General features: G+C 45.4%; 2 protein-coding genes across 3 annotated transcripts in view; both read left to right on the forward strand.

Annotated features, from left to right (window-relative positions):
- Window positions 1–564: 564 nt before the first annotated feature.
- On the forward strand, window positions 565–18,803 carry wu:fc22b06 (sarcalumenin). 2 transcript variants are annotated; one of them, XM_064961853.1, is made up of 10 exons: window positions 565–629; window positions 9,474–10,787; window positions 12,497–12,586; window positions 13,382–13,477; window positions 14,187–14,303; window positions 15,595–15,828; window positions 16,132–16,253; window positions 16,594–16,821; window positions 17,312–17,518; window positions 17,791–18,803. In XM_064961853.1, exons 1-10 carry the CDS (start codon window positions 569–571, stop codon window positions 18,055–18,057), a joined length of 2,736 nt encoding a protein of 911 aa, XP_064817925.1. In that variant the 5' UTR covers window positions 565–568; the 3' UTR covers window positions 18,058–18,803. The 2 variants fall into 2 exon arrangements, with proteins under 2 accessions (XP_064817925.1, XP_064817928.1); XM_064961856.1 differs by having other exon boundaries at window positions 9,474–10,619.
- A 4,073-nt stretch (window positions 18,804–22,876) lies between these two features.
- adcy9 (adenylate cyclase 9) overlaps window positions 22,877–24,970 on the forward strand; it is a 65,860-nt gene continuing 63,766 nt past the window's right edge. The window contains 1 exon segment of the mRNA XM_064961846.1: window positions 22,877–24,963. The gene's annotated coding sequence lies outside the window, so the exon portion shown is untranslated.

Consider the following 24,970-nt stretch of genomic DNA (forward strand, 5'->3'; position numbering starts at 1 on the left):
ACTGTCCCTATGGTGACTAGTGACCAATACGAACGGGATACACTCTTTTCACGCCACTTTTCCCTAACCCTTTTCCAAACCTTGACCTCAGTTTCCTAACCTGCTCCGTTAATTATCCTAACCATCAGTGTAAGTTGCCAGGTCGCAATTGTAAATGAGAACTTGTTCTCAACTTGCCTACCTGGTTAAATAAAGGTGAAAAAATATAGGCATAAAGTTCTCCTAACCTGCTACGAAAAAGTCATTTCAGTATCGTGAAAAAGGTCTCCCAATACGAACAGTGAAACTTCCTGACATCTTTCCCTGTCTGTTCTTTCCCTTATAGAACCAGGGCAACTGCTTTGACACAAAATGGCAGGCGTGGATGCAGTTGCTGCTGTGTGACATTATGTTACCCATTAGAAAGCCAGCCACCCAGGCCTCTCTACTTAGACACGGAATGGCTGACGTGGGTGTAGTTGCTGCCTGTGACATTACCAGGCCCCTCCTTCCTTGGCACGCCCTTTGACCTTTCTCCAGAGGGGTATATATAACTGCTGGTAGAAGGGGGAGGCCCCTGGCAGCCAAAATGAAGCCTCTACAGGTCTCTGTGTCCTGCTTGCTCTCCCTGCTTGTCCTGGTCGCTGCAGGTAAGATTACATACATTAAGATTAGAAGAAGAAAATAAATTAGTCCGTGAAGTTTTTATTACTGTAGATGGGCATGTTCCTCTGCTCAGAAAGAGGGCAAGGGGGACATATGGAAGTCAGATTCTTTGCATGAATGGAAATAGCAATGGCTGCAGTGCAGACCATATACGAGGGTTTGTGATGAAAGGGTATGAAAGGCTGATCATGAGAACAGGGTCATGGAGATGCAGCAATACAACTTTGTCCTGACACGGTGTCATAGAGGCCGCAGGTCGGAAAGTATTCAGACCCCTTGACTTCCCCATTTTGATACATTACAGCCTAATTCTAAAATGGAATACAGTACATTTAAAAAACATCCTCAGCAATCTACACACAATACCCCATAACGACAAAGCAATAACAGGTAAAAAAAAAATTGTGCGAGAAACAAGAGAGAAATAAGAGAAAATAAGAGAAAAGAGAAACCTTATTTACATAAGTGTTCAGACCATTTGATTTGAGACTCGAAATTGAGCTCAGGTGTATCCTGTTTCCATTGATCATCCTTGAGATGTTTCTACAACTTGATTGGAGTCCACCTGTGATAAATTCAATTGATTGGACATGATTTGGAAAGGCACACACCTGTCTATATAAGGTCCCACCGTTGACAGTGCATGTCAGAGCAAAAACCAAGCCGTGAGGTTTACGGAATTGTCCGTAGAGCTCAGAGACAAGATTGTGTCGAGGCACAGATCTGGGGAACGGTACTTATTCAATGGAAGAAGTTTGGAACCAACAAGACTCTTCCTAGAGCTGGCCACCCAGCCAAACTGTGCAATCGGGGGAGAAGGGTCTTGGTCAGGGGGGTGACCAAGAACCCAATGGTCACTCTGACAGAGAACTCCAGAGTTCCTCTGCGGAGATGGGAGAACCTTCCAGAAGGACAACCATCTTCGCAGCACCCCACCATTCAGGCCTTTATGGTTGAGTGGCCAGATGGAAGCCGCTCCTCAGTAAAAGGCACATGACAGCCCGCTTGGAGTTTGCCAAAGGGCACATAAAGACTCTCAGACTATGAGAAACAAAATTCTCTGGTCTGATGAAACCAAGATTGAACTCTTTGGCCTGAATGCCAAGAGTCACATCTGGAGGAAACCTGGCACCATCCCTATGGAGGTGGTGGCAGCCTCATGCTGTGGGGATGTTTGTTTTGGCAGGGACCTGGAGACTAGTCAGGATCGAGGCAAAGATGAATTGCGCAAAGTACAAAGGGATCCTTGATGAAACCCTGCTCCAGAGCACTCAGGACCTCAGACTGGGGTGAAGGTTCACCTTCCAACAGGACAATGATCCTAAGCACACAGCCAAGACAATGCAGGAGTGGCTTCGGGACAAGTCTCTGAATGTCCCTGAGTGGCCCAGCCAGAGCCCGGACTTGAACCCGATCGAACATCTCTGGAGAAACCTGAAAATGGCTGTGCAGCGACGCTCCCCATCCAACCTGACAGAACTTGAGAGGATCTGCAGAGGAGAATGGGAGACATTCCCCAAATACAGGTGTTCCAAGCTTGTAGCATCATACCCAAGAAGACTCAAGGCTGTAATCGCTGCCAAAGGTGCTTCAACAAAGTACTGAGTAAAAGGTCTGAATACTTATGTAAATGTGATATTTCCGGTTTTTATTTTAATTATTTAGCAAAATGTCTAAAAACCTGGTTTTGCTTTGTCATTATGAGGTATTGTGTGTAAATTGATGAGAAACAAATATATTTAATCTATTATAGAACAAGGCTGTAACCTAACAAAATGTGGAAAAAGTCAAGGGGTCTGAATATTTTCTGAACTGTATGTAATGTATGCTTTAGGGATGGAGGAAGAACGAGGAAGAGACAGAGGATGACATTTCTGTCAGTGTGCACTGAATGAATGAATGACTGAATGAATGAATGATAAGTGAGAAGTTGAATGCTGCTTGTGCATATAATGCTGATATATAATACAGTATGTATGTGTCCAGTACTTCTGTCACACACATCTCCTGGTAAAATGACTGGAGCAGAATAAGTGGAATGGTATCAAATACATCAAACAGATGGTTTCCAGGTGTTCCATGCCATTCCGTTATGAGCCGTCCTCCCCTGAGCAGCCTCCTGTGCCACACCTATGCTAGTACATCAGAAGGGTGTGTTGGCTGTGGGTGAAAATGTCAGTGTTGCTGAGCAGTGACACCAGTGTGTGTGTGTGGGGGGGGGGGTACCCTTGCCTGTCCTTGCTGTCATTTAATCCCTGCACCTTCCAGGCCTCTGTAGTTAGTCAGGTGGCTGGAGCCTTAGTGAATCTGCTGCTGTCACCAGTCACCATACAAACACCACAGAGTCTTATAGGCACACCCTTACTACATACACACACACACACACACACACACACACACACGCACACACGCACACACACACACACACACACACACACAAACACACACACACAGTCTGCAATTAGGGTTCCGTGGGATTTGCCAAAGACTATGTACAATGTAGTCCATGCATTTGATATTCTAAATGCAAAAGCCATTTCTCTCTAGTTCTGCAAACCTATTTGTGTCTACATAGCTAGATAAACTGCAGCTGTAGCTAGACAGTAGTCCACGTGTAGGGAAAGCCCCCAGTGCCAGGGAAAGCCCCCACACACACGCTGGTACAAAGTGGATGCTATAGGACAGACTACAGCAGTGTTCAGTAGCAGCCTGTCTGTTGGACAGTACACACTGATAATGGCTGTCCCTATATGGATGCCGCGATGGAAATCCATAATGATAGTGACAGAGCTACAGCCCCCTAGAACAGGGTTTTCCTAACTCAGTCCAGGGGCCCACATTGGGTGCAAGTTTTGTTTCTTTACCCCAGCACTACACAGCTGATTCCAATAATCAAAGCTTGATGATGAGTTGGTTATCTGAATCAGCTGTGTCGTGCTGGGGGAAACCACAACGTGCCCCCAGGGGTGCCCCAGGACCCAGTTTGGGAAACTCTGCCCGTTGCTGTGCCTATGTACAATAAGGCTGTCGTCAAGGCCGGACAATCAGTGACAATCGTCAGGGAAGGACAACGTCACTCCTGTGGAATATAGCAGTGGAATAATCCCTCCCTGCCTTCCATTCTATCTGACTCATTGTAGATCTATTCATATCCCTGATTGAGAACAGTAGGACCCAGGCACCTGTCCCACTCCATCCTCACTATGATGTATTCTGCCTGGGTCCTCACACTGCCAGGGCAGGGCAGACCCACCAGGACCAGGTTCACTGTCCGGTGTTACATAACTGTGTAATAACAGCATTTCAATGCAGCAGCCTATTCGTGCTGTATTTGTTTGATTGCAAGAACAATCTTGACAAACCCCCTTTCTCTCTCTCTCCCCCCCCCTCCCTCTCTCTCGCTCTCTCTTTCACTGCTGTTGAACTTTTATAGTGATCATTATCTAAGCTTAGGGGAAAAACCCCAGCGATCATTCCCATATGGAGTCTCTTCATTCTCCCGCACCTCCATCCTTCTTTCCTTCCCTCCATCTTCCCTAACTATGTTAACTCTAATTCAATAAGCTACTTGGCTGCTACTAACTACCAAATACGATCCTGTGGAATGCCTGTATCAACAAACACATTTTTATTTTTATGACAACGGGATCAACATTTCGATATAAGTCAAAATGTTGTTATTTCCTTTCCTCATTGTGATTGATATTTGGTCGGTTTAAGTCATGACTGTCTCGACTATTTCTATTGCTATTGCTGAGCTCCATTTCTTACCACAGAATCTTCATTAAATGATTATAGTGGCCCTTAAAGGGCAAAGTAGTTCAACAATATATATGAAGTCAACATAAACAAACAAACTGTCACTTGTTAATGAGTGACCCTGAGTGACCCTGTTACCATGCTGGTAACCTGACAACGTTACACCATTAGAATTCTTGCCGTCTGTACACACGTCCATGTAACTGTGCAGACGACTGACGGCGCTGTCGCACTATGTCCATGGATCCCATCCAACCCGGCAGGGCGGCAGTGAGCACTTCATTTGGCTCCTCTGTATTTCCAATCACATAGCCTTCCAAGTTCCTGTCTCTCTCTCTCTCTCACACACACACACACACACACACACACACACACACACCCTGTACCCATCCACCCACCTTCAGCACATACATATTCTCTCTCTAACTCTCTCTCTCTCTCTCTCTCTCTCTCTCTCACACACACACACACCCCATCTTGTTGGTTTTATTTAATTAGGGACACCCAGGGTACACTTAAGTCGGTGGGAGACTGTTTGTGATCGGGGGTCAGCGAGCCAAATGCTATATTGAATGCCAGGGGTGAGAGAGAAACACCTCTCAGGTTCTTTTTATAACCCATTACCGCCCCCTGTCTGTGGCAGACTGGTGCTGCAGGACAAATATGCTGTAGGAACACATACATAAATAAATGTGTAACTTAGCAGATGCTTTTTTAATGTTACTTGCGCTACACTCTTGCCGAATAGGAAACTGCTTACCGATCGGATAGATCAGTGATGCCCTCTCCTTGTCCGGGGAGATCTGTGATCAGAGCCCTGGAAATCCATGTGCTTTCAGGCTTTGCCAGAGTGTGACGGAGCATCCTATTCCCTATTTAGTGCACTACTTTTGACCAGGGCACATATGTAGGGAATAGGGTGCCATTTGGTACACAGACGGTGGCTTTTTACATCCCCGTTTTTGAAGTAATGCTATCTGACTGACGCCGAGGATGAGGTGCTGATGGTTTGTAACGAATACCTAGCCTTTGTCACAGGCCACGTGAGCAAAGCCTGGACGTCCGAGGATAACACATGCTGCGAATACTTACACGAGTAGAAGGACTGAAAAAACATTACTTCAGAATACGGACGGTATCCTCTGTCTGCTTTCAGCAGCTAGATGAGTTCAGGTCAACAGGAAACTGTAACGGAGGGGTCATTTCTTCAGCTAAAAGGCCTATAAGACTCTATATCAGTCAGGTTACAAAACCATGCCTGGAACCCGAAGACTCTTGTTAGCTCCCCTAGCTAATGCCTAGGCTTTAGCTCACAGGGCTAATACAGACTTGTGGCCTTTAGAAGACCCAGGCTTGAAGCTATAGAGCTCCGAAATATCTTTATTTACAGTTGCCATGGCAAAACATACCGAGGCACCCTCCTTCCATGTTACATAAACTACCTAAACAGTTAAGTGGGGATGCCATGGACCCAAAGGACCACAAAGAAACATACATCGACACACATGTCCCCAACTGGCTAAATACTGTTAGGACGGTCTGTAGTGGGATGTGTAGTGGGGCACAGTGGGAGACAAATTATGGTGGTGTATGGCCTCTGTGTGTACGTCTGCAGGTTCATGTTTCAAGGCAGCAGCATGGATCAGGTTGTATCCATGGCATGGACAGCTGCAGTGTGATTCTCACCTTCAATGGCTGACAAGAGTTGGCTGAGAAGAGCTGCATTGCTCACAGCTAGCGCCAACAGGCTAATTGCTAGCACACGGCTAACATGGCACATTGCCCATTGCTATCATCAAGCGGCTAATTGCTAAGCTAAAGGCTAACCTGGTTGTATGGTGATGATGACTCAGGTGTTTAGGTGTGATTCTCAGCTGTGCTGTGTGATTCTCTATTCTTCTGAGAAGAGGTGGCACATCTTGTTGACCAATGCTAGCAGCTACTGACTAATCGCTAAGCTATAGGCTAACCTATGGTGGCATAGGGGTTTGTGACTGTGTATGCTAATGTATACACATACCAACGCACATGATTGATTTGATCTATCCTCAACCCAGACAGGAATAATGACGCTCGCGTCTTCTACCGGCCCAATGTCAATGTTAAATGTGGATGTGAAAAATGCACCACAAGCCCTTTGACCTAAGAGCCTCAGACTCAAGATAAGTCACATCTGACTCAACACACGCATTGATCAAACGGGTCACAGGGCGGAAAGCTTAGCACCCGTGTGACTGTCCATGACCGTCCATGGTACAAAAATGGGACTCTCTGTGCTCTCTATGGGCTTCCTATTCTGGCTCTGATTCACAAGTAAACCATTTACTGCTCATGATCAGTCGATCATCACCGTGTGTGTGTGTGTGTGTGTGTGTGTGTGTGTGTGTGTGTGTGTGTGGGGAGTGAGTGAGCTATGCCCATTCATCACCTCCTCTGGTCATTGTCAGCATTATAACCCACCAATATTACATTCCTAGTGAGTACACACTGTCATGTGTATGTGCAACGACCTGGGGTTGTAACTCGGGTCTCCTAATTATTCTGTGTCAGAGGTTACTTACTATCCATGTCTACATGTACATTACTGTCGCTAGCTCAGATTTCACCGTCTACAAACATGCAGTCTAAGCTACTCCAGGTTATGCTATATAAACAGGGGTACAATAGGGAGAGAATGTGTGGGAACAGAGTTCCCATCCTTTTGACACATTATAATATGACTTCCTGACACAGGGTTTGTTGTCAGAGTCTGTCTCTACAGGGTTGTCTTTACCCAGGTCTGCTCCCCTCAAATAGTCTAAGCAGGCCTAAGCATCTCCATTCAAGGAGCTGAAATCTGAGTGTAGCAATCTGAGAGGCTATTGAGTATTCAATCTGCTCTTGGCTTTACACACTGCCACACACCAAGTCTGTTCTGGACACACAGTCACACACCAAGTCTGTTCTGGACACACAGTCACACACCAAGTCTGTTCTGGACACAGTCACACACCAAGTCTGTTCTGGACACACAGTCACACACCAAGTCTGTTCTGGACAGACAGTCACACACCAAGTCTGTTCTGGACACAGTCACACACCAAGTCTGTTCTTCACCAAGTCTGACACACAGTCACACACCAAGTCTGTTCTGGACACACAGTCACACACCAAGTCTGTTCTGGACACACAGTCACACACCAAGTCTGTTCTGGACACACAGTCACACACCAAGTCTGTTCTGGACAGACAGTCACACACCAAGTCTGTTCTGGACACACAGTCACACACCAAGTCTGTTCTGGACACACAGTCACACACCAAGTCTGTTCTGGACACACAGTCACACACCAAGTCTGTTCTGGACAGACAGTCACACACCAAGTCTGTTCTGGACAGACAGTCACACACCAAGTCTGTTCTGGACACACAGTCACACACCAAGTCTGTTCTGGACAGACAGTCACACACCAAGTCTGTTCTGGACACACAGTCACACACCAAGTCTGTTCTGGACACACAGGCGTTGATGCAGGAAAATAAAGAGTGGCTGTGAAAGTGTCCAGTGTGATGAATAAGGTCATTTGGATAAAGAGAGCAATTGGGTTTATCCGTAATGTCTGTATGTCTGTACATGTAAGTTGATCCAGTAAGATGTTTGGATGCGTCTGTGCTTTACAAGAAGATTAAAGGAGTAATCCACTACAAAGCTATATTTGGGTATTTTCTTCATTATTCCACTGTTGATGTTCAAAATCAAGTTCAAAATATCGGACATTCAAGAAGCAAATTGTAACTTGCCACATCATCATGATGATTATACATCCTTTAATGTGGCTCCTTGTGTGTCAAATCAATACAGGAGTGTTAGAGGTCTCCAATTGTATTAATTGAACTGGAACTTCTAGAAAGTTATAGAAATCAAACCACGATCAATAACAGAGAGGCTGTTGTCTTTGCTTTTTTTCCCCTTTCTTTAAAAACAACATTATTTATAGATTTTCAGATATAACAATAAAACAATACAACCCCTCATTCTCCCTCCCTCCCTCCCTCCCTCCCTCCCTCCCTCCCTCCCTCCCTCCCTCCCTCCCTCCCTCCCTCCCTCCCTCCCTCCCTCCCTCCCTCCCTCCAGGAACAAACAGTAATAGAAACGGAAACATTTTCAATAAAAATTATTATCAGCACAAATGGCCGCTAGAACAGACATGACTGCTTACCAAACTATGCGAGTTACACTAAGTAAAAGACAGGCTCTCCAGGTATTGTATTAATGGGGACCAGGTAAAGCCAAACTTTGTCGGGACCCAAGCACAGTGTACCCAACCTTCTCCAGAGGCAGAGATGATGACACCACCTCCTTAACCCACTGCATGAAGGAGCACGGCTTTGCAGACTTCCAGTGAAAGAGGACAAGGTGGCGAGCCTGATGCATGGTAGCATTCTGGTCTAGGGGAAGTAACCCAAAAATGTCAGTGACCGGGTTGGGGCTAACAGTTGTATTACACATATGTGAGAATGCCTCAAAAATGTGGTCCTAGAGGCCTCAAATATTGGCATGACCAAAACATGTATCCCGCAGTCGCTGGACTCTGGTGGCATCTCAAACATTTGGGGTCAACATTTGGGGTCAACATTTGGGTATATTTTTGCTATCATTTGAGTAATGGAGACAGTGCAAAACTCTGAGCTGAATGAGTCCATTCCTTATGCAAAATGATGATGTGTGGATACGCTCAATACTGTATATCATCTGGCAGCTCGCTGCCTATTTTTTATTTATTTTTAACTAGGCAAGTCAGTTAAGAACACATTCTTATTTTCAATGACGGCCTAGGAACAGTGGGTTAACTGCCTTGTTCAGGGGCAAAACGACAGATTTTTACTTTGTCAGCTCGGTGTTGCAACCTTTCGGTTACTAGTCCAACACTCTAACTACTAGCCTACCTGCCAATCCCCTATATCTTGCTCGCTGTTGTCTTTTCTAACATGGCCGTTCAGTGATTACCAGACCTAAACCCTTCACTCTCTTTATACTGACATCTTTATCATGAACAGACTCGCCTGTCTCTCTCTCTCTGTCTCTGCAGACCTAGTGGTGAAGGCCTCCAGCCCCGATGAGCTGCATCTCCACGTGCCGCTCTCCTGTGACCTCTCCTGTGACTCCACAGATGACCATGGAGGACAAATCTCCTCCAACGACACCCCGGCCCCAGGCTCCGTGTGTCAGTCCTGTAACCCCCCACGAAGCCTTGCTACACCGGCCGAAGAGGAGCCCCTAGCCTCCACAGAGGAGGTCCCCATGGAGAGGTTGGCTAGCGAAGAGGAGCCCCTAGCCTCCACAGAGGAGGTCCCCATGGAGAGGTTGGCTAGCGAAGAGGAGCCCCTAGCCTCCACAGAGGAGGTCCCCATGGAGAGGTTGGCGAGCGAGGAGGAGGAGGCTGCATCTGAGGAGGTGGTAGCTGAGGAGGAATCTGTGGAGTCTGCAGAGACTTCAGAGGAGGTCCAAGCATCAGAGGAGAGGGTGGAGGAAGCTGCCTCGTCTGAGGAGGAAGAACTGGAGGAAGCTGCCTCATCTGAGGAGGAAGAACTGGAGGAAGCTGCCTCATCTGAGGAGGAAGTAGTGGAGGAAGCTGCCTCGTCTGAAGAAGAGGTTATAGAGGAGGTTGAGGCAGAACATGAAGCTGAGGAAGAAGAGGTTGTAGAGGAAGAGGAAGCAGTGAAGGAAGCTGTGGCCATGGAGGAGGAAGTGGATGTAGTTGAAGAGGAAGTAGAGGAAACAATAGAAGAACCTGCAGTAGAGGAACCTGTTGTTGAGGAGGTAACGACTGAGGAGGTTGCCGAGGAGGAGGCAGTAGAGGAGGCAGTAGAGGGGGCAGTAGAGGAGGCAGTAGAGGAGGCAGTAGAGGAGGCAGTAGAGGAGACAGTAGAGGAGGCAGTAGAGGGGGCAGTAGAGGGGGCAGTAGAGGAGGCAGTAGAGGAGACAGTAGAGGAGTCAGTAGAGGAGGCAGTAGAGGAAGAAGTAGAGGAAGAAGTAGTATTAGTGGCTGAACCTGTGGTGGAACCCAAGCTGGTTGAATCCGAGCCAGAACCTGCGGTGGAACCTGAAGTGGTTGAACCCGAGCCAGAGGCGGTGGTCAAGGAGGTGGCTCCAGAACCAGAGCCTGTTGTAGAGGAAGCTGCTCCGGAACCCACTCCGGAACCTGCGGAAGCCGCTCCAGAACCTGTAGAAGCAGGTGAGGTGGTTGTGGAGGCAGTGAAGGAGGAGGAGCTGGTGGATGAGGTGGCAGCTGTTTTGGAGGAGGTACATGTTTTTGAGGAGGAGGCGACTGTTGTTGAGGAGGCGCCTGTTGAGGATGTGACAGTGGAGGACACACCAGCAAAGGCAGAAGCACCAGTAAAAGGTATAGAGTACTGCGTTATTAGAATTTATCATTTGAACGAGAAAAACGTTATTGTCCAAACAATTTGGAAACAACTTGTTTGTTTATATCAATGTGTCGATATTTATTCTTTCTATACTAAATGTGATTGCTCAGGCTAAAAGTACCTCTGGCGAGCACTTTTAAGTTACATACTGTAGAGGTGGGGTTACAGGATCCTGTCATATCTCCCCACTTTCTTCTTCACAGTGCTTTGAATACACTTCAGTCGGCTCTTAGGAGCCAACTGTCAACTTTACAGTGTCAACTCAAGTGTATTCAAAGCCATGATGAGCGAGTGCTACTGTAATCAGGAGACTGACATTCTCTGCCATTTGGTGCCGTAGTGTTGACACCAGCTATAAAAGACATAGGATCTGGTCTGGCTCTTACATTATCTCTAAACTTCCATCTCTCTCTCTCATTGTCTCTCTCTCCTCTCTCTAACCACTTCCCCTCCCTCCTCTCCTTCCTCCCTCCATCCCTTCCTCTTTCCCTGGCCCGTGCCATGCCCCAGAACCTGATATGTGTGGCTAAAGGTGGCATCAGGAATAACCCCTAGCTGAGCCCGAAATAAACAGGACAGACATAGAGGGAGGAAGGGAAGAGATAGATAGATGGGCAGATGGACACTGATATAACAACATTGACGGATGGCTACAGAGCCACACAACAGATGCTGTGGTCAGTCAGTGTTCTGTTGTCATGGCAGGAAGTCAATTGGTGTCATGTTCAGGGGAGATCAAAGGTGAAATGTTCAGATAGAAATGTAATGAATAGAGCTCACATGATTCCCAGTTCTACATGGCAGACAGTTAAATCTGTTCTACACATTACATTTCTTTCTGAATGTTCAGAAACGTTTAGGTTGAAATGTAATGAATAGAGCTCACATGATTCCCAGTCCTAGATGACAGACAATCTGTTCCTGAAAAGTTGCAGATAGAAATGTAATGAATAGAGCTGACAGGATTCCCCTATTCTACATGACAGACAAGCATGTATGCACACTGTACTGCGTATTACAAGCATACACTGAGTATACAAAACATTAAGAACACCTGCTCTTTTCATGACATAACTGACCAGGTGAAAGCTATGATCCCTCATTTATGTCACTTTTGAAATACGCTTAAATCTGTGTAGACAAATGGGAGGAGACAGGTTAAAGGAGGACTTTTAAGCCTTGAGACGATTGAGACATGGATTGTGTATGTGTGCCATTCAGATGGTTTATGGGTGCAACAAAAGATTGAAGTGCCTTTGAACGGGGTTTGGTAGTAGGTGTCAGGCGCACCGGTTTGAGTCAAGAACTGAGTCAAGAACTGCAACGCTTCTGGGTTTTTCACACTCAACAGTTTCCTGTGTGTATCAAGAATGGTCCACCACCCGAAGGACATCCAGCCAACTTGACAAAACTGTGGGAAGCATTGGAGTCAACATGGGCCAGCATCCCTGTGGAACGCTTTCGACACCTTATAGAGTCCATGCTCGATGAGGGCAAAAGGGGGGTGGGGGGTGCAACTTAATATTAGGAAGGTGTTCCTAATGTTTTGTATACTCAATGTACATCATCATGATAATGCAGGGAAAATTCTACTTCCTGAGTCAGGGATATGGATATGTCAAGTTTGGATTCAACCTTGGTCTGATGACCTCATAGACTGACAGGCTTTTCCTCCAATCGGCAGTGGGTGAGGAGGCAGCAAAGCTCAGAGACTGCTCCCACATCGATGAGATGCTCCGATTGGTTTCTGCCGAATCCTCGCCTGAGTTCTCTGGTAAGGAGCAAACAAGAGTTACAAGTAAGGCCCTGAGTTTTTCTCAATACATCATTCCTCGATTCCTTCCATTTTGATCTCACCACCTCCTCACTCGTATTGGAGGAGAAGGTCCAAGGTCCCCTCCCATTCTGTATTGAGAAGCAGGCAAAGAGAGGATGCAAGGAATCTAGAAAAGATTAATTGTGAAAAATACCCTGATTTTTTGGGGGACCACATGAGCTGACCAGGAAAAACTGTGTTTATATGTGAACAGGAGGGATTGAGAAATCTACTGGGCCTTTTCTGCTCAAATTACTGTGGAAATTGTTTCAAGGTGTGGAATGGATGGTAATGTGTGTGTGAGTGTGTGTGCGTGGCTGTGTGTGTGCGTGTGTGTGCCTTCCATTATATTACCATGACTACCATGACCATGAGTCAGGTTAGTTCATTCATGGTGCCTTCCATTATATTACCATGACCATGAGTCAGGTTAGTTAATTCATGGTGCCTTCCATTATATTACCATGACTACCATGACATTGAGTCAGGTTAGTTCATTCATGGTGCATCCATTACAATACAATGACTACCATGACCATGCAAAATGTATTGTCTCCTCTCTTCTCTCCCACCCTGCTCTCTTCATCTGCTACTTCTGCCTCTCTCCACCTCTATCATCTTCTCTTCATCCCTCTTCTATCTCCCTCTGTCCTCTTCTCCTCTCTCCCCCTCATCCTCTCCTCTCCCCCTCAATCCTCTCATCCCTCTTTCTTCTCTTCCTCTCTCCTCTCCTCATCCCTCTCTCCTCTCCAGCTGCTATGAAGAAGCTGCAGCACATCTACCACTCAGCCATCAAGCCCATGGAGACGGCCTACAAGTACAACGAGCTCAGAGCTCACGAGGTCACAGGTAGCCTGTCCAACCACTTAGCATTAGCCTTGAGCCATTAGCTATTAGCATTTTTAATCGGTTTTATACTGACCTGTTGTCTTAGCGTATTATCCTTTAGCCTGGTTAGCATTGCTCAGATTTGTTTATTAGTATTAGCATATTAGCCTTTAGCCATTAGCTATTAACCTTCGGTTCATTACCAACCTGTTACACAAAGAACAACAAAATGCTATATTTCCCCCGAAAAAACAGACAAGCATAAGTCTAGTTACCAACAGTCCTTGTAGACATTGTCATTGTCAATGGGGTTTCCCAAGGCAAAGGGGCAATACTATACCCAGTTGTGTGCCAGCTTAGTCTAAATTCTCAGGGTGCCTTTGCCTGAAGAAACTGGAAAATCGATGAAACATAAATAAACTAATTAACTGCATATACACCTGCCAGTAATCGAGTGTACACAGGAGCTTTCCAGAAAGTGACTTTGTATGCCTCAGCATATATATACAGCTTTGTGTGGGTGACCAGGCCTCACTTAACCCAGGCTTGTTAGAGCTTGAGGGCTCAATCCATAGTACCATGATGTATGCAATGAACGCCCCCTTGTGGGACAAAGTGTACCATTGACAAAATCTACAAAGTGACCCCCCTTCTCTCTCTCTCTCGCTTTCTCTCTCTCGCTCTCTCTCTCTCTCTCGCTTTCTCTCTCTCACTATCTCTCTCTCTCTAGATGGAGAGATCACCTCCAAGCCCATGGTACTGTTCCTGGGACCCTGGTCTGTAGGCAAATCCTCCATGATCAACTACCTGCTGGGCGTGTACGGTACCCCACAACAACTTTACACAGGTAAGAGCATCTGTCACATAGCTTGGGCCTGGAGTTTCACCAGACTAACTCCTGACCAACACTCTACTCTGATAATCAGTCAATCAATCAAATGTATTTCTAAAGCCCTCATGGCACCCCTTACCAGTCTATACCCCTTACCAGTCTACACCCCTTACCAGTCTACACCCCTTACCAGTCTATACCCCTTACCAGTCTATACCCCTTACCAGTCTATACCAGTCTACACCCCTTACCAGTCTACACCCCTTACCAGTCTATACCCCTTACCAGTCTATACCCCTTACCAGTCTACACCCCTTACCAGTCTATACCCCTTACCAGTCTATACCCCTTACCAGTCTACCAGTCTATACCCCTTACCCTTACCAGTCTATACCAGTCTACACCCCTTACCAGTCTATACCCCTTACCAGTCTATACCCCTTACCAGTCTACACCCCTTACCAGTCTATACCCCTTACCAGTCTACCATACCAGTCTACACCCCTTACCACCCCTTACCAGTCTATATCCCTTACCCTTACCAGTCTACCCCTTACCCTTACCAGTCTATACCCCTTACCAGTCTACACCCCTTACCAGTCTATACCCCTTACCAGTCTACACCCCTTACCAGTCTACACCCCTTACCAGTCTACACCCCTTACCAGTCTACACCCCTTACCAGTCTACACCCCTTACCAGTCTACACCCCTTACCAGTCTACACCCCTTACCAGTCTGCACCCCTTACCAGTCTGCACCCCTTACCAGTCTACACCCCTTACCAGTCTGCACCCCTTACCAGTCTGCACCCCTTACCAGTCTGCACACCAGTCTACACCCAGTCTACACCAGTCTGCACCCCTTACCAGTCTGCACCCCTTACCAGTCTGCACCCCTTACCAGTCTACACCCCTTACCAGTCTACACCCCTTACCAGTCTACACCCCTTACCAGTCTGCACCCCTTACCAGTCTACACCCCTTACCAGTCTACACCCCTTACCAGTCTACACCCCTTACCAGTCTACACCGCAGACAAGGTTTTCCACTTTATCATTCACTCTATTCCACATCTTGTCTGTCTACTACTGATCTGTCATCTGTTGCACCCTTCCCAGTCCACTTCTCTCCGGAATACAAACATCCCTCAATGCAACTGCTTCCTTTTCTGAGTAAACTATTTGGATAGCTGCTCATATTAATCTCTCTCTTACACATTCTATCCACCCTCTCTTCCTCCTTATCTCCCTCCTCTTCCTCTCTTCCTCCCACCTCTCCCCCTCTTCCTCCCTCCCTCTCTCCCAGGTGCTGAGCCCACTACATCTGAGTACACAGTGGTGATGCACGGTGACAAGTTCCGCTCGGTGGAGGGCATCGTGATGGCAGCCGACAGCTCCAGGTCCTTCTCCCCTCTGGAGAAGTTTGGCCAGGGGTTCCTGGAGAGGCTGGTGGGGATTGAGATGCCCCATAAACTGCTGGAGAGAGTCACCCTGGTGGACACGCCTGGGATTATTGAGAACCGCAAGCAGCAGGAGAGAGGTGGGGAGGAGAACACACACACACACTAACCTCTCATATACAGCCATGTGTATTAGATCATGTACACTCTTTAGATATTTGTTACATGCTGTGAAGTGACAATCACAAGCAGCATGAGAGAGGTGGGAGAACAGAAAGAGATTCATTAACAGTCACACTCATGCACACCGAATGGTAACACACTGCATGCAACACACACACCTACAAATTCACGAAAATGGAATGATGAAAAGACTTATCTCACTATATACTACCACACCTTTGAGTAAAACAGCCTCTGATTGGTCGTCCTTCCCCATCCAGGCTACCCCTATAGCGAGGTGTGTCAGTGGTTCATTGACCGTGCTGACCTCATCTTCCTGATGTTTGACCCCACCAAGTTGGACGTGGGCGGGGAGCTGGCGACACTGTTCAAACAGATGAAGGTAAAGAAGTGTAAAGCATAGAAATTGAATTACTAGAATGGAAGTGTTGGGTGGACCAGCAGCCATATTGAGTGTACCAATAGGAGTAAAGCAGGAAGCAAAAGTAGTAGGTTCAGCATTACATTTTTGCTTTATCAAAAGTCAACTCAACTGAAATTACAAAAGAGTAGATTCCTTTCTCATTCTAGTAATTATATTTCTATGGTGCAAAGCAAAGTGCCTTAGATTGCCCAATATACATTCAGTCTTGGTCTAGCACTTTAATAACACTTTAATAACCTTTCTAAACTCTGTTTTCTTCATTCATGCATTGATCCATCCATGAATTCCTTCATTCTAGGGCCGAGAGTCCCAGATCCGCATCATCCTGAACAAGGCAGACAGCCTGTCCTCCCAGGACCTGATGCGTGTCTACGGCGCCCTGTTTTGGTCCATGGCTCCTCTCATCAACGCCACAGAGCCTCCCCGGGTCTACGTCAGCTCCTTCTGGCCCACAGAATACGCAGCCGACACCAGCCGAGAGCTCTTCATACGGGAGGAGATCTCACTGCTCGAAGACCTCAACCAGGTGAAGCTCAACCACCTACAGACATTACAGAATACACACAAACAGATTACACGCACACATCAGCCCATGGCTTTTCATACGGGAGGAGACCTTGCTGCTCGAGAAGCTACCATCTCCTGCAGTTGTGCACTTGAGAAAAGCACCTAAAATCTGTGACAATGGCGAACGTGCATAAAGATGTCAGAATTCAGATGTGATGTCATTGTTTAGCACAATCCACTGAGTTTTGAAACTATGACGCGTATATGGTTCTATGTGCCAGCAAATCAGCACAATCTACTTTTTTTTTTTTTTCAAAGTCCCGGCATCTTCAAGCTAAAATTGGAATCATGTATACTGTGCTAATGACCATGCAAACAAAAGAGTCATGGAGAGTGATGTACAATTCGGCGAACTTAGAGGAACGAGGCACTTGTGATAAGTGCATAGGGGACGCCATCTTTATTCACCTCTGCAGTTGACAATAATCTCCTTGTTCTTCTATCTTCAGGTAATTGAGAACCAGCTGGAGAACAAGATAGCCTTCATCCGCCAGCACGCCATCCGGGTCAGGATCCACGCCCTGCTGGTAGATCGCTACCTCCATACATACCACGAGAAGCTGGGCTGGTTCAGCGACCCCGACGAGGTGTTCAGGGACATCGTCTCAGACCCTGACAAGTTCTACATCTTCAAGTCCATCCTGGCCAAGACCAATGTAAGTGAGAGAGTGTGTGTAGGGAGGGGGTGTAGGTGTCATGGATTGTGTGTGTAATGAGTGTATGGAATATGTATATAACGTGTGTTTAAGGTGTGCATTGGTGTGTGCATAATGTGTATGTAATGTGCACAATGTGTATATAATGTGTGTGAGTAATGTGCATATAACATGTCTATAATGTGTGTGTGTGTATATAATGTGTGTATAACTAACATGTATATAACGTGTGTATATCATGTATAGAACTTGTGTGTTCTCCATTACTACAGGTGAGCAAGTTCGACCTGCCAGACAAAGAGGCCTACCAGGACTTCTTTGGCATCAACCCTCCATCAGGCTTTAAGCAGCTGTCCTCCCTCTGTTCCTGGTCGTCAGGCTGTCTGATTGACAAGATAGAGAAAGCTATCACTGTGGAGCTCCCTGCCCTACTGATTAGCCTGGGAAGGAAAGACAGTCCACCCCCAGCCAAGGCCACCCCAGCCCCTCCACCACCACTTCCTGAGGCAAAACCCAAGAACCGCTGGCGAAAGGATTGAGGAGGAGAGATGAAGAGAGGGATGAATGGAGAGAAGAGGACGGGGAGCAAAGGAAGGAAGACAAAAAGGAGGGAGGCTGAAGCCAGAGGCTGTACTGGGGTGACTGGACACGGGGAAGAGAGGAGAGAGGGATGGGGTGGAGGATAGGAAATATGTACAGCTGGGGAAGAAGGGGGATTGAAGCCACATGAAGCAAATGGGAACCTTGCAGGCCCATTAGAAGTAATCCAACGAGAAAAAAAACGGAAACAAGTTTTTTAACTATTTAAATCAGAGACTCTTATCTTCCTAAGTGTTATTATTTAACTCCGAACGAGAACAGGGAAATATAAACAAGAGTTTGTTTTATTTCTGTTTGTTTGCCAGTTTGTTTATTTTATTTATTCAAGTTTTTCTCTTCTTCTTCATCCGTAGACAAGAGGGAAAAATACCAGCGATCAGTTACAGCATAATATTCTATTCTATTGTCTTTATTGTCATTTCAAAAGGGTCTGGATTTCTGTGCTCCCTACCAGCAGTCAGTTACAGCATTCTTCTATGGTATTGTATTGTATTTTATTGTCTTTATTGTCATTTCTAAACAACAGCTTATCTTCGTTGTCAGTGAGGTATGTCATTGCTGTGTAAGAACGCATTTGTACATTGATGCCAGTGAAATGGGCCGTAGCCTTCTCTTCCTGTTGTTATGGCTTTGCCTCAATATACTGCATGTCAAAGTCACATTAAAGCTGTATTTTATCCTTGTAGCTTCAGATCCCTTTGACGACCCAGATTCTTGTGTCAATTCTTTAGAGAGAAAAGGGAGGGAGAACGAAAGACAAAAAATAGACCCAATATATGTTTGATCCAATAAGGGTAGGGCCTACATTCTGGAGGGAACGTCCTGTCCCCAGCAATAATGTAAAATTGATATGCTTCTTACTTTGTGAAGAAGGAGTGTTAGCCAGGCCAAACACACAGAGTAGTTTTAAACCATTTTAACACACACACACACACACACACACACACACACACACACACACACACACACACACACACACACACACACACACACACACCCATCACTGCAAGGTTCCACATCTGTCTGAGACACAGGGACCAGATGTACATAATATTAGGTATTTAATCCTTATGTTTGGTTCAACCTACACCATTACAATAAAAGTCATCTAAATCATAAATAAATAAAAAGTCATCTAGATCATCAATAGGATTTTAACTTTACACATAATACATGTTTTTAGCCTTACAAATTGTTTTTCTCCAGTAGCTGAGAATGTTTCATGTGAGTTGATGGATCAACTGTTCAAAATGGGGAGCCAAATGTTTGATTACTGTACCAAAGTCGTGAATAAATGGAATTAGGACATTTATGAAATTCTTAGCTAATTTTTTGCCAAACTTCCGATCATTATCTCACGGCCTCTGGACATCACAAGGAAATCATACCTAGATCCTTTATGATCGTCATGGATAGATCTTTAATGCACAGAATACCACTTGTCTCTAGTACAAAGGTCAAGGTCAAAGGTCAAATGTACTTCAAATTGACTTAAGATCAGTGTTGCTCCATCTCAGCTTGTTTCTAGGACAACCTGTTAAAAAGTTATATAGACCCAAGGTCAAGGTAAAATTGCTGGTCAAATTGAACCAAGAACATCATGGATGTCACTATTCCGGTACCGGGTCAAATTTTTGTTGTTGTTGTTACGTGTTTTACACGTTTGAGACACAACCTTAGGAAAGTAGATGAAGGGTCATGATGGAAAAATGACGTAAAATAGTATTTGAGTGATTTCTAATTCAAATTGAACCAGGACATAAGGGAAGGGTTAAAAGCAAAAACAAATGTGGTGTAATTTCGGCCATAGTCATCTATCTCATAAAAACATTGCAGTGGCACCAGAATTCCACCAGGTGGTGCCTGAACTCAATGGCAGTCAATGGAAATGATTACCAGGGTTTATCGCACCCTATTCCCTATTCCCTAAAGCCCTGGCCTGATCAAACCTAGTGCACTATATACGGAATAGATTGCCATTTGGGACATATAACAGGTAAAGATGGATAGTGAAGTGAAGTTCTGAGAGGACATTTGGTCACATAAAATGAGATGTGTATAAACTAATAGATCTCCAATACCTCACCTTATTCTGTCAGTCAGCGTGAAAACGAAAGGACAGAAATCCATCACCATGGCGACTCTAACCACTCTTTTGAACAGTTAAAAAATAAAAGTGGTATAAAAAAACATTGATAGGCCTATTTGCGACAAACTATCACTAACTGTTGTGAGAAGCTTGAGAACTCAAAATAAGTTCTCCTCTATCCCCAATAAATTGAGTTACCAAATATCTGTTTTTAGTAAATAAGAAGTCAATTTAGTCTAATACGAAGTCAATTTGAGTCCATCAGTCCAATTTGTGCCAATTTGAGTCTATCTAGTCTAAAAATAAGTCCATCTGAGTACAGACCAAGACTCTCCCTCAGTCATTGAGGAACCAAGCTATATTATAAGGATTATAGATTGTGTGAATAAATTGGCCATCCTGCAGGAAATTGTTGTGTGTGTGTGTGTGTGTGTGTGTGTGTGTGTGGGGTGTGGGGAGTGAGTGAGCTATGCCCATTCATCACCTCCTCTGGTCATTGTCAGCATTATAACCCACCAATATTACATTCCTAGTGAGTACACACTGTCATGTGTATGTGCAACGACCTGGGGTTGTAACTCGGGTCTCCTAATTATTCTCTGTCAGAGGTTACTTACTATCCATGGCTACATGTACATTACTGTCGCTAGCTCAGATTTCACCGTCTACAAACATGCAGTCTAAGCTACTCCAGGTTATGCTATATAAACAGGGGTACAATAGGGAGAGAATGTGTAGGAGTGTGTGTGCGTGTGGACGTGTTTAACTATACATGAGGGGACCAGAAGTCCCTACAAGAATAGTAAACAAACAAAAACTTGACCAACTGGGGACATGATCGTGGACTACAGGAAAAGGCGGGCTGAACAGGCCCCCATTAACATCAATGGGGCTGTAGTGGAGCGGGTCGAGAGTTTCAAGTTCCTTGGTGTCCACAACACCAACGAACTATCATGTCCAAACACACCAAGACAGTCGTGTAGAGGGCACAACAAAACCTTTTCCCCCTCAACAGACTGTAAAGATTTGGCATGAGTCCCCATATCCTCAAAAAGTTCTACAGCTGCACCACCGAGAGCATCTTGACCGGTTGCATCACCGCCTGGTATGGCAAATGCTCTGCATCTGACCGTAAGGTGCTTTCAGAGTGTAGTGCGTATGGCCCAGTACATCACTGGGGCCAAGCTTCCTGCCATCCAGGACCTATATAATAGGTGGTGTCAGAGGAAAGCTCATCAAATTGTCAGAGACTCCAGTCACTTCGGTCATAGACTGCTTTCTCTGCTACCGCACGACAAGTGGTACCGAAGCGCCAAGTCTAGGCTCCTTAACAGCTTCTACCGCCAAGCCATTAGATTGCTGAACAATTAATCAAATGGCCACTGGACTATTACATTGAACCCCCCGTCCTTTATTTGTTCTGTGCACTGCTGCTACTCGCTGTTTATTATCTATGCATAGTCACTTCACCCCTACCTATACGTACAAATGACCTCTAACATGTACCCCCGCACACTGACTCGGTACCCCCTGTATATAGCCTCGTTATTGTGTTACTTTTATTACTTTTTACTTTAGTTAATTTGGTAAATATTTTCTTAACTCTTCTTGAACTGCACTGTTGGTTAAGGGCTTGTAAGTCAGCATTTCACGGTAAGGTCTACACTTGTTGTATCCGACGCATGTGACAAATTAAGTTTAATTTGATTTTGTTGGTCCCCACAAGGTCAAATGCTATTTCTAGGCGGTTTAGGGTTGAGGTTAGAATTAGTGGTAGGGTTAGAAATATGTTTAGGGTTCGGAGCTAGGGTTAGTTTTAAGGTTTGGGTTAGGTTTAGGATTAAGGTTAGGTTTTTGGGTTAAGGTTGGGGTTACGGTTAGGGGTTAAGGAAAATATGATTTTGAATGGGACTGAATTGTATGTCCCCAAAAGGTTAGCTGCGCGTAACTGTGTGTGTGTGTGTGTGTGTGTGTATGTATGTGTGTGTGTGCGTGCGTGCGTGCGTGCGTGTGTGTGTGTGTGTGTGTGTGTGTGTGTGTGTGTGTGCGTGCGTGCGTGCGTGCGTGCGTGTGTGTGTGCGTGTGTGTGTGTGTGTGTGTGTGTGTGCATGTGTTTGGCAACTTTCATCTAGCGGAAGAGGCTAGCCATTTTTATTGGACTCAAAGAGTAGATATTATTCTTCCTTCAAAGTAGACGTGTCACACAAAGATCTGTCTGTGAATATAGAAACTAGATCAGTGTTCTCTTCAGGGCAATTATAGGTGTGCATACCTTATCTACTAGATTAGGGTAGGCCTTTTTTATGCACCTTCAATCAATGATATCACTGACTGTTGGAATTATGGGCACAACCCTGTTAGCGTGGGCATAGGTCTATGTGTAACAGCTGTGTAACAATGAACATGAATGTAATGTAAAAACACTGAAATATATTGGTATCTGTACACCTAACGTGTTGGTCTGTTTGTGTCATGTGGTGGGTGATGTCATTTGGAAAGAAAACGGCCTATGCGTAAAATGCGTAAGATAGGCCTAATACTTTGGACTTCTAGTCTACCTATTTAAATGTTTTACAATCTGAAATAGTTATACTCTCACTCTCATTCAATACGTGCTCGTCCATAGCCACACAATACATTTCTGCGTGCGCGCTCCCATCATCAGCCACCATACCCCCCTCTGCTGTATTTTCAGACTGGAGCTACTGAAGCTCGATGCTCATACCACCGAGTCGCTCCGCTTTGGACACCCACCCTTCTCCACCGCACCGCCGCCTGAGCTGGCGGAGAATTTCCGTCTGGGTACAGGAAGATGGTGGGAGTGACGGGAGCTGCCTTGTCTTCCCCTGGATAAATCGGGAAAACACATAAAAACGTGTTTTTATTAGCCTACCCGGACCCGGGCAATAGGGAGGTAACCTTAACCGTCACCGAACCTTTCGAACGGAAGAGGACGCGAACGCAACAAGGAGTGGACTCTCTCCTGCTATGCTTCTTCTGGGCACATGCATGCAGGCAGCATATAATCTCGAGCTATCCAGACTTGAGGAATTTATGGAACAGACAGCCAGCACATTTCGCGAACTATGTCTTATTCGTTGGTAATTGATTAAAGGGAAGCAGGATCAATGATATATTGTTTCTTCCTCATGGGAATTCGGTATTCCTTTGGGGAAAGCAAAGAGGAGGAAATTCACAGAATCTCTCCATGCACTCCATAGTTATTCTCTACTCCACGCGTTTACAGTCCTGGCTACTTCTGTAGCCTATGACGAAGGAACCACGGCCTGGGAAAAAGTTTCTAGGCTTTGGATACAGAAGGGAGCACAGTAGTGACGTTTCTGGATACGTTTTTGCTTCAATTTTAAACTGCAGTTTTTGTTTTTAAAAGCCTGTCCTGTTCATTGGATAGGCCTATCCTATGGGAAATGTGAATATTCGATAGGAATATTTAGTAGACATAACTTGACAGTTTTGTATTTCAGTCTATATATTTAATAGACTATTCATACAAGGGTGGGTGTTTCTCATAGCTTTCTGTTTTGCCAACTCTTACCAACAAGTTTGTTCAAGACTCCAGCCTAGTAAAAGGAGTTGGCTTATATCAGCTCAGCTGTCATATTTTGGGTACTTATCTCTCGATTTAAAATCGCTTTTCAAGATCTCATAATTACTGTATCTGTACAGTCCCTGTCGTCTTGGAAGTGGGGATATTACCGATGTAGAGATCCGTAGAGGGAGGTCAGGAAAAGACGGGGCTGGAGCTTGGGAATAGGCCCGGCTGTGGAAGAACTATAGACTGGGTATGGGGGGACAGCTAGACCGCTAAACGGACGCTGCCTGCCTGGCTGCTGGTTTTGGGTGGTCGTGAACCAACCGACCCACCCACCTACCCGACCCGACAGCCAAAGCCTAACTCTTCAGCTTGGCTAGTATAACACGAAAGTATTCACCCACACTAGGGCTTTGAAATAGTCAGAAAGGGAAAGGAGGACATGCTATACGAGTTTATGCTATGAATGTTAGCCTATTATTTTCAACCGTTGACTCATAACTAAAACGGAAAGAGGATAAACGCTTGTTTTTTTTTCCAAGGGAAAGGAACTTTAAAGTGACTTGTTTTGGAGCGGGTGCTCCGATAAGATAAGAAGGGACAGAAGCTGTAACTTTGTCGCAATGTTCTAGCCATGTGTAGCTTGTTATTGGAATGAGTGGGACAACAATCTACTGTGTATAGCCTACAACTCCTAAACAAGACACACACAATATGGGTCGTTTTGGACTTGGAAACATTATTTAAATAATGTTCTCTTTTTGGATTGTGTGTGTATTAACATGTAACAATAACATGGGGACATTATTTTGATCATCAGTGAAGAAGACACGTGAGGACTTCTTGAGAGCGAGGCTCGAGCTGTCACTGGCGGCTGTCAAAACACTGCGCGTGGTGTGGAATAAAAAGTGAATATTTGAACAACTGATCCCAGATTGGCTTTTTAAACCTGATAAAAATCGTAATGTGATAAAAAAAACGTAATATCGGGGAAGGATGTATAAAGAAGGGGAGAGGAAAGACGAAAGGACTTTCAATTATTTCAACTGCCAGATGAAAGCGAGCAGAGCAGCACACGAGTACAAAGTGGACAGCGAGGGCTTCCAAAGGCAAGGGACGAATTAATGGAATGTGAGTGCTGACGTAATACAGAGGTCGGGATAATGAACTACCCAAGAGCCTGGAACGGTCCTTTTTATATGAGTGAGTA

The sequence above is a fragment of the Oncorhynchus masou genome, chromosome 5, assembly GCF_036934945.1.
Source record: "Oncorhynchus masou masou isolate Uvic2021 chromosome 5, UVic_Omas_1.1, whole genome shotgun sequence".
Lineage (NCBI taxonomy): Eukaryota > Metazoa > Chordata > Actinopteri > Salmoniformes > Salmonidae > Oncorhynchus > Oncorhynchus masou.